Raw genomic sequence first — 16,890 nt, forward strand, 5'->3', positions numbered from 1 at the left:
AGTCTGGGGATTACCTGCCCGGCCCCAGATCCTGCGGCTTGCCCCGGAACCTTCTGGAAGCTTTGTGATTTCCTGCGTGCCCTGAAACCCCGTGGTCCTTTGCAGTCAGCGTTTCCGTGGGGCGTACGGTTGGGGTCCAGGCTCCGCCCCCCGCGGGCTGCAGTGTGCTGAAAGCCCTCCTTTCTCCGTTCTTTGTCAAAAGACGCAAAATGGGTCACAGACTCACAGGGAAGATCGGAAGCTGTTTCCCTGGGAGGAAAGAGACTAACTTCACCACCATGGATTTATCCGAGTTTTGGTTTTTATTTAAGATTTATCTATCTTGAAAGGCAGAGTCACAGAGAGAGAGAGGTCTTCCATCTGCTGGTTCACGCCCCACATGGCCGAGACAGGCGGGGCCGGGCCAGGCCAAAGGCAGGAGCGTTTGTGCGTGGAACGACCTCTGGGACGGCGCGGGACCGGGGCCCAGCAGCAGCGCTGCGCTCCCCACAGAGCTGACCCCGCTTCCAGCAAGGGGCCGCCTCCTCCTCTCCGTGGGCGTGGCGGGCAGCTGGGCCCCTCTGCAGGATTCTCGGCCTCACCACGCAGGTGGCCCCTGGAGCAGCCGGGCTGCGGGCTGCCTGGGCATGGGTGTGCAGTTCCCACTCTGGCCAGCAGAGGGGGGTGTGCGGTCACGTCTGGGAGCACCTGCCCTTGTGGCCGCAGGCACCCTTCGGTGGTCTTGCTTCTCTCACGTTGTCACCGTCACCAGGTTTTTTCAGATTTCCCGGTTTCTTTCCTGCCCCTGCCAGGGTCCTATCTGGAAAGCCACGGGACACGAATCACCCCTCTGCTGAGACCCCTTGTGTCTGGGGCAGTCTCAGGTTCCTGACAGTGCGGAGAGGGGCACTGCCCAGGTGGGGGAGAAGGGGCACTGCCCAGGTGTGGCATGGGGGAGGGGCACTGCCCAGGTGTGGCATGGGGGAGGGGCATTGCCCAGGTGTGGGGGGAGGGGCACTGCCCAAGTGTGGGAAGGAGGGGCACTCCCAGGTGTGGGGGGAGGGCCACTGTCCAGGTGGGGGGAGGGGCACTGCCCAGGTGTGGGGGGGAGGGGCACTGTCCAGGTGGGGGGGAGGGGCACTGCCCATGTATGGGGTGGGGAGGGGCATTCCCAGGTGTGGTGTGGGGGAGGGGCACTGCCCAGATGGGGGGGAGGGGCACTCCCAGGTGTGAGGGGAGGGGCACTGCCCAGGTGTGTGGGGGGAGGGGCACTGCCCAGATGGGGGGAGGGGCACTGCCCAGGTGTGTGGGGGGAGGGGCACTGCCCAGATGGGGGGAGGGGCACTGCCCATGTATGGGGTGGGGAGGGGCACTCCCAGGTGTGAGGTGGGGGAGGGGCACTCCCAGGTGTGGGGTGGGGGAGGGGCACTGCCCAGGTGTGGGGGGAGGGGCACTCCCAGGTGTGAGGTGGGGGAGGGGCACTCCCAGGTGTGGGGTGGGGGAGGGGCACTCCCAGGTGTGGGGGGAGGGGCCTGCACTGGGCAGCTACTGGTGCCCCCCCCGGGGCGGCTGGCTGTGGTTGCTGGGAGGAGGCTCCCACAGGTGCACCCCACCAAGGGCAGGGCCTGTCTCGGAGGTGCTGACCTTGGTCCAGGCCCCTCTCGGTGATGCTGACTTTTGTCCGGGCCCAGGCGACCCCCCCACGCTCACTGTGGAAGTCGCCAGGCCAGCCCACAGCTCGACCACTCACTGAGCCAGCACTGCCCCCAAGCTATGCACCTCGCTGCCTTAACCCCGTAACCCCTCACCCGCGGGCTCCCCGCCCCTCCCCCCCCAGCCTGGGGTCCTCCCCGGCCGCCCCCGCAGGTCACGCCCACACCCGCACCCGGGAGACCTGGACCTCCCGGAAGTTTCTCCTGGCCCCTGCTCCATGGCTGTCTCCTCCCCTGGGACCCCGAGCCCACAGACCCTGGACAGCCCAGACCCTGACTCCGCCCACCACCTGGACAAGCAGTGGTGGCCGCTCTGTGAGACCCGTGAGCCCTTCCTTCCCCCAGCCACCCTGCCTTTGAGGGTACAGCTGCGCTGTGCCCGGGGTCCCTGCCTGGGGCCGCTGTGGGAGGTGGGAGCGTGGGGTCCCTGTGGGGCCCCAGGTGGTGCTCGGAGGGGGGGCCCTCATGACGCTGGCTTTGTGGCGGGGGCTGAGCAGGCGAGGGGCCCACCACAGGGACACTGCCCCTCTCTCAGGGGCCCTCGCCGGTCCTCCCCCCTTCTCCCAGCTCCAACGGGTGGGTGTCACCATGGGGGCAGGTCTGGCCAGCCCTGCGCTGGGCATCGGGGTGATGCTTTGTCTGCCTCTGCCCGCCCTGTCCTGGCCCCGGCACGGCCCCCTCCCGCCGTGGCAGCCGACCCCGCCCTGGACCCGGAGGCGGAGAGCAGCATGGACGTGATCCTGGTGGGCTCCAGCGAGCTGGCGTCCCCCTCTGCAGCCCCGGCGGGCAGAGGTGAGAGCCGACCACACCACAGAGCTCGGGCCTGTGCCATGTCCAGGAGGCCCCTCCCAGTGCCACCTGGGCTCAGATGTCTAACACAGCTGGGCGGTCGGCCACACTCCCAGGACGTGGAGGAGGGGCCCTCCTTAGTTAGGGGAGACAGCGGGACAGAGCCTGGGGTCTTCACTCAGGCGTGAGCCGGGCAGGGGTGGCCAGGCGGCCCTCAGGACGGATCTGAGACAGTGCCCAGCACCAGGTGGGGGAGCACGGTTTAGTGGAGAGAGCGCACCTGCCGGGCAGACGGGGGCTCAGCTCGGGGCGGTCAGCCTGGGGCTCCCACGGGGAGGGGTCCAGCTCTTCCCTCCCCTGGAAGGGGAGTCCAGCCCCCTTCTCCTGGACAGTGTCTGCTGGGTGTGGAATGGGGAACCCCACCCCCAGTGTCGTCAGGGTGGGAGCCCACCTGGCACAGCCTGAGGGAGTCTCCTGGGCGCCTGCCTGGGGGAGGCTGGGACCCCATGAGCTTGTTGGGGTCAGCAGAGGCCGCCGCGTCATCGGCTCCGCCCCTGGTGCCCTGTCCCCCTGGGCCCCCCTCTCACAGGCTTTCCTCCTGTCACTCTCCTCTTTCCCAGACCGTATCGCACACGAGGTCAAGGTGAACCAGCGAAGCATCGAAGGTGGGTGCAGCCGTGCCCACGAGCAGCCCAGGGCAGTCTCAGCCAGCTGGGGACAGGCCACGGTGTGAAGACGCCGCTGGGGAGCTGACACTGCCCCCCAGGCCCCCACCTCCTCCGGGGGCCCTGTGGCTTCCCTCGGGCAGCAGCTCCCCGTTGTCAGGGTCTCCACAGCCAGGCAGCCAGCACCATTGTAGAACCTTAAACAAAAAGATTGTATTTCTTTATTTGAAAGGCAGAGTGACAGAAAGGGAGAAACACAGAGAGAGAGAGAGAGAGAGAGAGAGAGAGAGAGAGAGAGAGAGAGAGAAATGTCCACTGGTTCACTCTTCAAACACCTGCAACAGCCACGGCTGGGCCAGGCCAAAGCCAGGAGCCAGGAGCTCCATCCAGGCCTCCCACGTGGGTGCAGGGCCCAGCACCTGGGCCGTCTTCCCCTGCTTTCCCAGGCGCGTTAGCAGGGAGCTGGACTGGAAGAGGAGCAGCCATATGGGATCAGCAGCGGTTTAACCTGCTGCACAAAGCCAGTCCCATCATTCCTGAACATTTTGATCACCTGCTGGCCGTGGCTCCGCCCCCTCCCGCGCCCGCCCGCGCACTGCTGAGCTGCCGCCTCTCCCGGGGCCCCTCCCCCACGTGGATCTGCGGATCTGTTATCAGCTCCCGCTGCAGGGACAGCCGGGGTTTCGAGTGGGATCCGTTGGCGCCGCACTTCCGGTGTGACTCCTGGTCCATGAACACGGGCTGTGTCCCCACCTAGTTAGGTCTGGAATGTCCGTCGTGGGTGAGGGGTGGCGCCCGGCTGGAGGTGCCCCCCCCCCCCCGGCCACTACTCGGTCTGATGGGAGCGTCCAACTCTGCTCTGCTTGCTGCAGACGTCTGCCTCTGCTGTGGGAGCTCCCGGGTCCACGCGCAGCACCCCCTGTTCGAGGGAGGCATCTGCGCCCCGTGTAAGGTGAGCTGCGTGGGTGGGGGCGCCGTGGGCTTCCCGGCGGCCTGGCGCGGGGGATGCACAGCCACCCGCCTGCTGTGCGCCAGGACAACTTCCTGGGTGCCCTCTTCCTGTATGACGACGACGGCTACCAGTCCTACTGCTCCATCTGCGCCTCCGGGGAGACCCTGCTCGTCTGCGAGAACCCCGACTGCACCAGGTGAGGCTCCGGGCAAGCCACCCCGGCCACGCCCCTCAGTCCGCAGTGGGGGGTCCCTCCAGCGCTGTCCCCTGCCTGTCTCCGATGCCTCCTGGGCACGGGGCCTCACGTGGGAGGTGGGTGTCCAGAGCTGCCTCTTTTCTGTGTGGTCAACAACAGGAAGCTGCCCCTCAGCCAGGACCCCTGCAGTGGGGGTGCACAGGGCGCGCCCCCAATCTCTGCTCTGGTCCCCTCCCCAGGGTTCTTGGGGCCCTCCTTGTAGTTACAGCTCCAGCCCCCAGCCCCTTACCCCCCCACCCCGGCAGGCTGCTCCTGCAGGCTCCAGAGTCGGGGTGGGGGGAGAGAGGGACCCCTCTCCAGCCTACAGCCTACAGCCCCCCTCCCCCGCAGGGACGGGCAGGGCCTGGGCCTTGAGGAAGGCGCAGAGGTGCCCCTGGGTCACGTGGCTCTGTTGGACCCCAGGGGCTACTGCTTCGGCTGCTTCGACGCCCTGGTGGGACCCGGGAGCTCGGGGCGCGTGCAGGCCATGAGCAACTGGCTGTGCCCCCTGTGCGCGCCCATCTCCCGCAGCGGCCTCCTGCGGCGGCGGAGGAAGTGGCGCGCCCGGCTGAAGGCCTTCTACCAGCAGGAGGCGGTGAGGCCTGCGCGGCTCGGCCCGGCTGCGACCACCCGGCCTGGGCGCTGGACAGCCCTGGGGAGGGCACTCCTTCCCCACCCCTCCCATGGTGGTTTGTCTCTTCCAAGCCTGGGCAGAGCCGGGGGGCGGGGGGCGGGCCGGGGCAGGAGCCTGGTGCAAAGCTCGGGGGTCGCCAGCGTCCCAGGCGCAGCGGGGCCAGACCCGTGACCTCCTGAGGGCCAAGACCAGGAGCCGGGGGCCAGGCAGGGCCTGCGGGTTCATCGGGGTGTGGTGGTGGGCCGTGTCCCCCAAGAGAGCACGCAAGTCCTAGACCCAGATCCAGAGATGGCAGGTCGGGGCAGGGGGCGGGTCCCGGGGAGCCAGCACGGCCAGCGTGTACGGTGGGGGACGGAACAGGCGAGGACAGGGCCGGCCTGCGCCTCAGTCAAGCCACAGGTGTTCCGTGCTGCCCCGGGCGGAGGCCGTAGCGCGCAGGCTGGGTTGGCGGGAGCCAGCAGCGCCTCCTCTCTCTCAAACGCAGGAGAGTCCTCTGGAGATGTACCAGACCGTGCCCGTGTGGAGGAGAGAGCCAGTGAGGGTGCTGTCCCTTTTCGGGGACATCAAGAAAGGTGACTGTGAGGAGGCCCCAAAGGCGCCCAGGAAGCAGGGAAGACAGGGAGCCCAGGGCAGCTGCCGGGGTCAGGGAGGGGAGGGAGACAAAGGACATTCTCCGGGTGTCCGAGGCCAAGGGGCCAGGGTCGGGGGAGTGCCCGCGCCCCAGTGTGCACTGGGAGGCCTGGGCAGGGGCAGGGGGCTTGCAGGGGGCAGCAGAGACGCACCTGTAACCAGGCACCGAGCGGGGAGCGCCCCCTGGGGAGGAGGTAGAGCACGCAGGGCTGGAGCTCAGGATGAACGCAAAGTACTAGGAGCCAGCGAGGCAGGGGTGGGGCCCAGCCAGGCTGGGTGTGCACCTGCCCCAGGGCACCCTTCCGCTCAGCCTAACCCCACCCCCACCTGCTGTGTCCCCACCCTGCCTGGAGTCCCGCCCCTCTGGGCGGTGCTGCCCGGCACGGAGGGGGGGGGGGCCTGCGGACACTTCCTGCTCTCCGGCTGACCCCGCCTGGACTGGTGGGGACTTTACATCGTCACAGCGGCCCCCCGTGCGGGTGTCAGCCCGTCCCGGAGGAGGGGGCAGAGCTGACCCAAGCCTGCGTGTGGACCCACTGCCCCCGTGGTTTCCCGGGCCCACAAGTGCCACGGCCACCAGAGGGGGCTGCTTTGGCATCTGGCTGTGTGACCGCTAAATCAGTGTCTAGAGTTTGCGGGTTCAGCTCGCTGTGAGGCGAGCGCAGGCCCTCTGTGCTGTCGCTAGGGACGGAGCTGGCGCTGGGGCAGGGTCCCCCCCCCCCGTCCCCCTGCGGGCTGGCGCAGGCTGGAAGGCAGACCCGCAGCAGCCTCTGCGCCCTGCTGTGTCCCTCCAGAGCTGAGCAGCTTGGGCTTCGTGGAGCAGGGCTCTGACGCTGACCAACTGGTGCACCTGGGTGACGTCACAGACGTAGTGAGGAGGGATGTGAGTACCGGGCTGGGGCGCCCAGGGCCAGGCCGAGAGGGGGAGGGGCTGGGGCTCCGGGTGGCACCGACACTGGCTGCAGCCTGCACCGAGATCCCAGCTCTGCCCTCAGCCTGAAGCTGGCCAGGCGGCAAACTTGTCCACCATCCTGAATCCAAGTGGCCAGCGGCCACTGAGCGGGAGAGAGGGCTGGCCAGCGGCCACTGCACGGGAGAGAGGGCTGGCCAGCAGCCACTGCACGGGAGAGAGGGCTGGCCAGCGGCCACTGGCTTAGAGAACACCCAGGATGCTGCCCAGAGCCGGGCAGACCCAGCAGTGCCTCCTTCCGCCCGCACTGCTCACAGCATCAGCCGGCGGGGCCCATGGGCAGTGCAGCCTCCTGCGCGCGTCGCTGCCCGTGCAAGCCAGGGACCCTCCTCTGCCCCTCCCACCCAGCCCAGTGCCCACAGGCCCCTGGGAACACGGCTGCACTGGGGGTTCCGCGGTGACACAGGAGAAAACACTAGAGGGGCCTCGGGGACTTAACACAGCACCCGGGCTGTCATCGGTGATTTGGGGGTGCAGGGAAGCAAAGTTCCCGTCTGGACTGGGAGCTGTCGGGAACGGGGGTGTCGGGTAGTGGGCATCCTGTCGGTTTCGTTTAGGAAGAGCGACTCTGGGCCGGCGTCACCATGGGTAACGAAGCCGGCGGCCCTGGCGCCACTCGGGGAGAAGCGCATGCTTGCCCGCCTGCGTCCAGCGGGCTGGCCGTGCTGGCCGGGCTCATCTTTCGGCTTGGCCATGCATGGCTGCATGGTCACAGGTCTCCCATAGCTCTCTGCTGCCCACTTGGGCCTGTCTTATCCTGGAGGACACTGGGCGAGGCCACAAGAAGCCGGGGTGGACCCCAGGCTTGGTCTTGGGGGAACAGTCTCAGACTGGGGTGTTCTCAGAGGCCAGAGGGACAGCGGGGGCTGGGAACAGCCCTGCCGTGTGGCGTCTGCCCGGCGCTGGCCCAGTCTTGGGGCAGCTGGCCCCCAGGGGCTCACGCACCTCTGCGCTGTGTCTGCAGGTGGAAGCCTGGGGCCCCTTCGACCTGGTGTTTGGCTCCACCCCTCCCCTCGGCCAGGACTGCGACCGGTCGCCGGGTAAGGACTTCAGGGGAGGGCGGTAGTCAGCTCTTGTTCCTCTAGGTCGGCCCCAACCCCGCGGGCAGGGGAAAGGTGGTCGGTCCACATATTTAGAAAGTAGCCGTGTGGAGACTTACCCGATGCCTGTTCAGGGCGACGGCCGCAGAGGCCAGGCTGCCTTTGCCCGGAGTCCGTCCCCAGCCTCCCGCGCTGGCCCTGCCCACTGCCCAGCCCCGTCCCTCCTGCCTGGGCCACTGGGGCCTAGCAAGCAGGCCGGGGTCTCTGCGCACCCAGGCCCCAGGGCTGGGGGCGGGCCAGGGCAGAGCAGTGGTGGGGGCAGGTGGGCGTTCCGGACCGGCCCCGCCCCCAGCCGAACGCCCTGCCCCCAGGCTGGCACCTGTTCCAGTTCCACCGCGTGCTGCAGTACGCGCGGCCCTCGCCGGGCGCCCCGCGGCCCTTCTTCTGGATGTTCCTGGACAATCTGCGGCTGACCAGCAACGACCAGGCCACCGCGGCCCGCTTCCTGGAGGTGCGTGCCCGGGGGCTCCCCAGGGGACACGCAGGCAGTTTGCAGGTGCGCTGAGGCACGGACTGCAGCCGGTGGGGACTTGGGGACCCTGGAGGACAGCCACGAGGGCCACCCCAGCTGCACCCCACCCCCACGTCCTCAGAGCCCTCTCTGGACACACACACAGTACACCTATGCTCACACGCACACACCTGTGCTCACACGCACACCTGTGTTCACATGCACACCTGTGCTCACATGCACACACGCACACCTGTGTTCACATGCACACCTGCGCTCACACATGTACACCTGTGCTCACACGCACACCTGTGTTCACACGCACACCTGTGCTCACACGCACACCTGTGTTCGCACACGCACACCTGTGTTCACACGCACACCTGCGCTCACACACGTACACCTGTGCTCACACGCACACCTGTGCTCACACGCACACACGCACACCTGTGTTCACACGCACACCTGCGCTCACACACGTACACCTGTGCTCACATGCACACCTGCGCTCACACACAGTACACCTGTGCTCACACGCACACACGCACACCTGTGTTCACACGCACACCTGCGCTCACACACGTACACCTGTGCTCACATGCACACCTGTGTTCACACGCACACCTGTGCTCACACGCACACACGTACACACACCCGCTGGGCACTTTTGGGCTCGGTGATTCTGCCCAGGACTGACCTGGACCAGGCACCCCAGCCACATCCCTGCCAGGCGAGGGGCGGTGACGTCGTGGGCACAGGACACAAGGGAGGATGAGGCTGAGGGAAGAGGCCACGGGGAGGGGCCGCAGCCAGCGGCCGCAGGACTCCCCCCAGGCAGCACAGAGACGCTCCGGGGGCGCGGGGCGGGGTCTATCCTGCCAGGATTTCAGGAAGTCACACAAAAGCAGACAGGCCAGGGCGGGGGAGGTGGGGGGGGAGACTTTCATTGGCGCCGCGTGGGCTCCGGACTGTGCCAGGAGGAGGGTGTGGAACCAGCCCAGCAGGGCTTCCCAGCAGAGGGGGTGGGTACCGGACCCCCACTTCTCCCAGCATGCCTCCCTCGCGTGCAGGTGGGACTCAGCCCGGGGCTAACGTGCCTGGCGGACATCTCCGGCTGCACGGACCAGCCGCATCTCCCTCCGTGCCGCCGGCCCCCTGTGGGAGCCGCACACTGCCGTGGAAACCCCACTCGGGAAGCAGCGCCTTGTGCGTGCGTGCGCGTCTGCCGCACCTGGGCTCAGGTGTCCTTGCAGGGACCTGAGGGACCTGCTTCTCCTCTGGTCCTGGAAGAAACCCCGGCTGTCCCCAGCCCTCGCTGTGGCGCGCGGTGCTTCCCCGGGGCGCCACGTGTTGGGGACCTACCTGTGGCATACATTCTGGGAGTGAGCAAGTCCAGCGTGAGCGGGCTTGTTCCCAGCCGCCAGCCCGCGCGGTGCCCGCTCTCGTCCCGTTCTTGCTGCGTTTGTGTCGCCTTCCTGGTTTCTCGCTTGAGGTTTTATTTTGTGGGCAGTCTCATCCATGAAAACCTGTGGGTTTCTATACTTTGAGTTTGCTTCTGTGGCTGAATGGGTTACCGTGTGGGACTCCGGGGCGCAGGTGACCCCTGCCTGGCTCCCGATCCCCTTGCTCCTGCGGTTCCCCGGTCAGCGGTACTCTGCGGCCCAGGTGGCCGCCGGAGGAAGTGACCGTCGGTTCCTGCTCTCCTGAGGGCAAGCGCAGTGGCTGAGCTCTGAGCTAGAAGGGGGGGGGGGTCTCCCTCCAGGCTGCAGTGACAGCGGAGCGAGAGATGGCTTCCAACCCGGAGCCCTCCTTGCACTCCTGGGAAGGCGCACCTCCGTGTGTCCTAATGCGGAGCTGAGCTCTGCGGGTGGGGCGTTTCAAAAATATTTATTTATTTATTTACTTATTTATTTATTTGAAAGGCAGAGTCACAGAGGGGTAGAGGAAGAGAGAGAGAGAGAGGGAGAGAGAGAGGGAGAGAGAGAGGGAGAGAGAGAGAGAGAGAGGTCTTTCATCTGCTGGTTCACTCCCCAAATGGCCACAACGGCCGGAGCTGCACTGATCCGAAGCCAGGAGCCAGGAGCTTCTTCTGGGTCTCCCACGCGGGTGCAGGGGCCCAAGCACTTGGGCATCTTCTACTGCTGTCCCAGCCATAGCAGAGAGCTGGATCGGAAGAGGAGCAGCCGGGACTCGAACCGGTGCCCATGTGGGAAGCCGGCCCTGCAGGCGATGGCTTCACCCACTATGCCACAGCCCCAGCCCCGGCCCCAGTGGGGTGGGATTTTGCTCAGGGCTTCTCAGTGCTGGCCCAAAGAGTCTGGGGCGTGGTTCGCTCGTGCTGTCGCTGGTCGCTGGATTTTCGGGAGCAATGTCAAGTCGGCTTCATAAAAGCCTTCGAGGAAGGTGTGCAGCCCTCCCTGGAGGCACTGGTCCTTGCCTGCTTTAAGCCGAAAGTGGCTGTGCCGGCGGCGGCCGCGGGGGTTTCTTGAGGCCCGGGGGCTGGCTCTCCTTTCCCAGTGTGGTCCACTTAATGAAGGCCTTAGAGCGGCCCATGATTCCTTTCCTGTCTCCCACCTCTGCGGTCATTTCTCCTTGTGAGGAAATCCGGAAATTCTTAGAATGCTGGCGTAACGCCCGGGAGCGCGGCCGTGGATGGCCTGTGACAGCTGCAGCCGTGTGGGCGACAGGCAGGCGCGGCCACCTGCCGGGAGGACAGCGTGGACGCTGGCCTGTTCCTGTCTGGGCGCATCGGCCGGAATTCAGAGGTGGCGGGAAAGGGCGCTGCCCACATTTCCTGCGCCCCCCTCCTTCCAGCGGGGGGAGCAGTCTGGTGCTCACTCTCCAGGCCACTGGAGACCTCTGGCCTCTCCCACCCAGGCGTCCAGAGCAGGAGGGGCCAGCGCGTCAGGGGAGGCGGAGTCAGGGCCTGGCCCTGCCCTCCTGCCTTGGTTTCCTTTGCTGTCTCTCTGGGCTCTCTGAGCTGTCCCACTCCCACTGGGGGAGGGTCCACCTCCCTCCTCCTTCCAGGCCTGGGGGGGCTGACCAGCAGAGTGCGGCTCTGGGCTCCCTGGGAGCCCCTTGACCGTGGTGGGACCCGCCCCAGGCCAGAGCAGCATTGCTGGGCGCTGGCCCCACCTGAGCGCTGGGGGGAGGGGCGGGTGAAGCTGCGGGGGAGGGGGCGTGGGCGGGGGCCGCTGACGCGGGGGTGCCCCCCTCCCACCCACAGATGGAGCCCGCCACCCTGCAGGACGTCCGGGGCAGAGCGCTCCAGGGCGCCGTGCGCGTGTGGAGCAACATCCCGGCCGTGAGCAGGTACCCCCGGGCAGCGGGCGCTTTGCGGGGGTGGGGGGGCTGTGGGGGTGCACCGGGCTCGCCAAGGTCAGAGAAAGAAGCTCTTCTCCGGCCCAGCCAAGGCCAGAGCAGCCGCTGTGTCCGAGGTTGACCTCTGGGGTGGGCTCAAGGTCGCGAATGCCCCGCCCTCTGGGGACCTCTTCCATGTCCACCCCACGGGCGCCTCAGGGTCTGGCCCCACGGCTTCACCAACCTTCCCTGGTCCTGAAAGCCCAAACTCCTGGCCCCCGGGGCTGTGGGGGCCTCGGTGTCCCCACTGTGCCTCCTGCACACACCCGCGTGTTCTGAGTGCCCACTCACACACATGCACACCCACACACTCAGATGTGCTCACAAGTGTCTCTCACACACACACCCCGACACACTCTGTGGTCACACACACACATGCACACACACGCACACACACCCCGACACACTCTGTGGTCACACACACACATGCACACACACCCCGACACACTCTGTGGTCACACACACATGCACACACACCCCGACACACTCTGTGGTCACACACACACATGCACACACACCCCGACACTCTGTGGTCACACACACATGCACACACACATGCACACACACCCCGACACACTCTGTTGTCACACACACACATGCACACACACCCCGACACTCTGTGGTCACACACACATGCACACACACATGCACACACACCCCGACACACTCTGTGGTCACACACACACATGCAAACACACCCCGACACACTCTGTGGTCACACACACATGCATACACACCCTGACACACTCTGTGGTCACACACACATGCTCACACACATGCACACACACCCCGACACACTCTGTGGTCACACATACATGCACACACACCCCGACACACTCTGTGGTCACACACACATGCACACACACCCTGACACACTCTGTGGTCACACACACACATGCACACATACCCTGGTGCTCACTCATGCACATGCACACATACATACATGCTCACAAGCACACACATGCTCACACACCCTGACACACTCTGTGGTCACACACACATGCTCACACACCCTGACACACTCTGTGGTCACACACACATGCTCACATGCACACATACCCTGGTGCTCACTCATGCACATGCACACATACATACATGCTCACAAGCACACACATGCTCACACACGCACACACCCTGGTGCTCACTCATGCATATGCACACACACACATGCACACACCTGGCTCACACACACTTGCTCACAGGTACACATATTGAACAAGTGTTGGCTGCATTTCTGGGTCAGCTCAGTCATGTCTTTTCCTGCCCCAGTGAGTTTCCCGAAACTTCTTCCCTCACCCTCACAGCCCCAGCGTTTTCCCAGCTCACGGCCATGTTGAAATCCCAGGCCTGGTGCCCGCGGGGGCGTGGTGCCTCCCAGGCCCGCTCACCCGGCCCCTCCCAGAGTGCCTAATGAGCTGGTGCAGGCGACAGGAAGGCCGCTGCTCCCCTGCAGGCCTGGTCCCCACGCACACCCTGTGGCCCCCTCCCCATTCCACTCCCTGGCCCTGGCCAGCGGGTGGCCTTTAACCCAGGGCGGGGCCGAGCTGAGCCCTGTGTCCAGCAGCGGAGTGAGAACACCTCTGGAAGGCCTTTCCCGCTCCTGTCCCCAGCTGTCGCACCTGGGCCACCTGCCAGGTTCCTGCCCAGAGTGCCCCAGAGCCCCTGGGGTGGCCAAGGGTCACCTGGGCCCAGGAGGAAGCTGGGAGCTGCCTTCTCCTTGGGCCTCCCCTCCCAGGCTTGGGGTCTTAGCATGAGCCAGGCACACCTGCCTGGAAGGCAGAAGTCACTGTGCGACGTCACCTCCAGTCGGCCGCTGTGGGCCTTGAGAGCATCGGGGACAGTCCCCAAGCTGCCCTGGGAACAGGTGCGGGGGCACCCTGAGCCCCATTCCTGGCGGGGAGCAGCAGGAGGGCCCGGCTTGTGCCTCCAGATGGCTGCTTGGTTTGAAAGACAGACAAAGAGGCGGGATTTTCCTTCTGCCAGTTCACCCCCCAATGCCCACAACAGTTGGAGCCGGACCAAGCCCAAGGCAGGAGCCTGGAACTCCGTCCTGGTCTCCTGTGTGGGTGACAGGGACCCCAGTACTTCACCCTCAGCTACCTCCCAGGGTGCGCATCCGCAAGAGACCCCTGCGGGGGAGCTGGGACTAGAACTGGGCACTCCGACGTGGGAAGCACGTGTCCCAGTGGTGCCTTAGCCACTGACCACGTGCCCACCCACACACAAGTTACGAAGCCCCGGCCAGGTCCCCGTCCTCCCCTCGCCCTCGTCCTCTGCCCAGGGCAGGGGCCCCCAACCCACCTGATGACCCAAGTGCTGGGGGGGGGGGGTCTTGGTTATATCAGAATTCCTCGGGAACGCTGGGAGGGCCTGGCCATTCTCACCCAAGTCCTCCCTCTCCTCGGTGCGGGCTCAGTGCCCGAGTGGCCACGTCCACTCACGGTGGCTCTGGTCTCGACGTCCACACTGAAAGGGGCTGCTTCTGGCAGGACGAGCTGCTCCCCGGGAGGCGGGAAGTGTGGGCCCCGCTGGCCCTTGCTCGGGGACTCCCCCACAGCTTCGAGGGAAGCTCACAGAAGCTGGTGCCCCCCGGCGTCCCCCATGCCTGCCGGCAGGTGCACCCCTGACGGAAGCGCTCTCTCCCGGCAGCAGGCACGCGGCCTTGGCTCCTGAAGAGGAATCGTCCCTGCTGGCTCAGGGCTGGCGGAGACCGAGGCTTCCCAGCGAGGGGCCGGCCAGGCTGGCGCAGAGCTGCTTCCTCCCGCTGAGAGAATATTTCAAGTATTTTCCTCCGAGCTCACTTCCTCTTCATGAATGAGTCACGGCGCCCGGGAGCACCTTTCCTAGAACAAACCGTCCTCCCCTGCCGCCCTGCTCGCCGGCCGAGTCCTCTGCCTGCCCCGGCTCTTTCCTGGGCACCGCACACCCATCTTCAGCTGGCCCTGGAGGTGGGTCCCTCCCCAGGCGCCCGGACGGTGCAGGTTGTACCTCCAGGAGCCTCCGTGCCTTCCTGTTGAAGTTAAAAACACTCTTCTGCTAAGACGGCTGTGGGTCGTGTTTTCACCGCCCGTCCTGTCTGCCGTGGAGCACAGCGGGGTGTGGGAGAGGTGAGTGGGACATGCATGCACACGCGTGGCTGGCGCCCCCGCACACGCCTGCGTCTGCCTGCCTGGTTGAAGCCCCTCGCTCTGATCACAGCTCCTCAGACCTCTGAACCCTGCAAGGGAAGCGCGGGGCGGCCGTGGAGACGGTGCAGGGGCCGAGGCCGGATCTGCCGGGCCCGTGTGCAGCTGTCCGGCTGCCGACCACAGGGCTCTGGCCGGCCCTGGCGTCTGTGCTCGCCCGGAGCTCGCGTCCCCAAGAGGAGAGACTCCCAGCTCACATGTGACGGCCCCTGCATCCGCCTTGGTCGGAAATCGTCCCCCAGGGTCTCTGCTCACAGCACCCGGAGCACTGAGCAGAGGTACACACAGGGCTCCGGGACACCTCCCGCGTCCTGGGAGGCTGGTGCTGGGCTCTGGCAGCACAGGTCGTGTCCAGGGCCGACGTAGCAATTCCCGCAGTGAAACTGGCGCTGCAGAAGCCACAGAGGCACGGCGGGGGCGGGCGGAGCAGAGACAAGCAAGTGACCTTCCTGGTGAGGGCGACCCACAGAGGGGCCGGAGCGGGCACCGCTCGCCTGCAGCCAGCCCTGACCAGCCGCAGCAGGGGGAGCTCTGTCCTGGGCGTGCTGAGCCCAGGCTGTTCCCGCCCAAGCTGAGGGTGCCCACGCTGCCCGCCAGCTCCACGGTGAGGCCACCCAGCCACGCCCTGCAGCCCCCCCAAACGTGGGGTACCTGGTTACAGCACCCAAAGAAGGCTGATGTGGAGTACTAGGTTACAGCACTCACAGGAGGCTGTTTGGGGTGCTGGTGCAGGGTACTCGGTTCTAGCACTCAGGGTGCTGGGGTGGGGTACTCGGTTCCAGCACTCACAGCCCACAGAGCACACGTCCGGTTCCCGGTCCTGCCGCAGGGCGCTCCGCAGCGGCTGCCGGGTTGGCCCGGGAGCTCTGCCCCGCGCCCCCAGCCCGGATGGCCCAGGGGAAGACCCCGACCCCCGGGTGCGAGATCGACTGGGCGTCTCCGCTCCAGCCCCGCAGCGGCCGCAGCCAGAGTCCACTCGGCTCGTCCAGCGCCTCTTCCTGCCCGCGGCTGGAGCGCCAGCCAATCAGCGCGGCGCACGGCCCTGCGGCGCCGTGATAGGCCCAGAGGTGGGCGCCGCCGCTGGGGCTGTCCAATCAGAGGGCGCCTCGGGGTTCGCGCCTGGTCCCACAGAGCGAGGCGCCGCCCCGAGCGCTCCCAGAGCGGAGCCAGGTGGAGACCCTGCTGGACGTACCCGCGCCCCCCGGGACCGGGACCCCGAGACCCCACGGCGCGTGCCCTCCCTTCCCCGCCCTCCAGGGCCGGCGCCCGCCCCTGCAGCCCCGACCTCTGTCCGCGGCAGCACTGGTCACTTGTCTGCCCCACGGGGGAACTTGGCTGGCTGACATTTTTATTTATGCACTTATGGGGGGGTCTTCTAGGCGTTGGGTCACCCTTGAGGCCCACAGTGGCCAGGGCTGGGCCAGGAGGAAGCCAGGAGCCCGCAGCTCCGTCGGGGTCTCCCCCGTGGGTGCGAGGACCCAGTACGTGGGACAGGGCTGCGCCTCCCGGGGGCGCATCAGCAGGGAGCTGGAACGGTGGCGAATGAGCATGGTGTCTACACCGCAGAGTGCGGACCTCGGTGTCCGCACTGGGCCTGGTCAGCGTCCAGTGACCCCTGCACAGGTGCCCGCGGGGGGCGAGCCCCTCCCCCGCCCTCGCTGGCCTCCCCAGTAGCCTGGGCGGTGGGATTGGGGGAGCCCTCAACCCGCGCCTGCTCCGTGGGACCAGCCAGGCTGGGCCAGGGTCCCTGGAGAGAGGACTGACCCGACCCTCTCCATCAGCCCCGCCCCGCCTCCGGCAGGTGCGGGAGCCCTGCCCCCCTGCTCATGTCACTGGCCCCGCCCGCGGAGTGGAGAGGAGTGCGGGTGGGCCGGGGGAGAGAGTAGCCGCCCCCCCGCCAAGGCTGTACCGGGCTCGGCGGGGTGCGCAGTGCCCGGTAAGCGCGCAGGGTCAGCGCTGGGCCGGTGTCCAGGGCACCCAGGCCGAGTTCCAGCCCCGGCCCCGGCCGTGAGCCACGTGGGCAGGACCTGTGCGTAACCCCGCCTTTCAGACGAATAAACACGCGTGCCACCGAGCCCCTCTCGCCCCGCAGCGCCGGGGAGCAGAGCCCGCGAGCCGGGGGGTGGGCGCTCCGGCGGCCCCCTCCTTCCGTGTACAGGGTCTGAAGGCCCCAGGACCCTTCACCCCACACCCGGAGACCCCCGCAGAAGCAGGGAGCCCGCACCCGG

At 66.9% G+C, this 16,890-nt stretch overlaps 2 protein-coding genes across 2 annotated transcripts in view; one reads left to right on the forward strand and one right to left on the reverse strand.

The window, feature by feature from the left end:
• Window positions 1-1,909: 1,909 nt before the first annotated feature.
• On the forward strand, window positions 1,910-14,425 carry DNMT3L (DNA methyltransferase 3 like). Its single transcript, XM_070073106.1, has 12 exons — window positions 1,910-2,109; window positions 2,227-2,483; window positions 3,101-3,145; window positions 4,018-4,097; window positions 4,181-4,293; window positions 4,756-4,927; window positions 5,451-5,538; window positions 6,391-6,479; window positions 7,531-7,606; window positions 7,978-8,117; window positions 11,344-11,429; window positions 14,127-14,425. The coding sequence occupies exons 1-12, from the start codon at window positions 1,910-1,912 to the stop codon at window positions 14,293-14,295; spliced, it is 1,515 nt and encodes a 504-aa protein (XP_069929207.1). The 3' UTR covers window positions 14,296-14,425.
• Window positions 5,280-16,890, reverse strand: part of GATD3 (glutamine amidotransferase class 1 domain containing 3) — a 64,032-nt gene continuing 52,421 nt past the window's right edge. Inside the window, exon 8 of the mRNA XM_070071774.1 lies at window positions 5,280-5,292. The gene's annotated coding sequence lies outside the window, so the exon portion shown is untranslated. The remainder of the gene's footprint in view (window positions 5,293-16,890) is intronic.

Source organism: Oryctolagus cuniculus, chromosome 4, assembly GCF_964237555.1.
Source record: "Oryctolagus cuniculus chromosome 4, mOryCun1.1, whole genome shotgun sequence".
Classification (NCBI taxonomy): Eukaryota; Metazoa; Chordata; class Mammalia; order Lagomorpha; family Leporidae; genus Oryctolagus; species Oryctolagus cuniculus.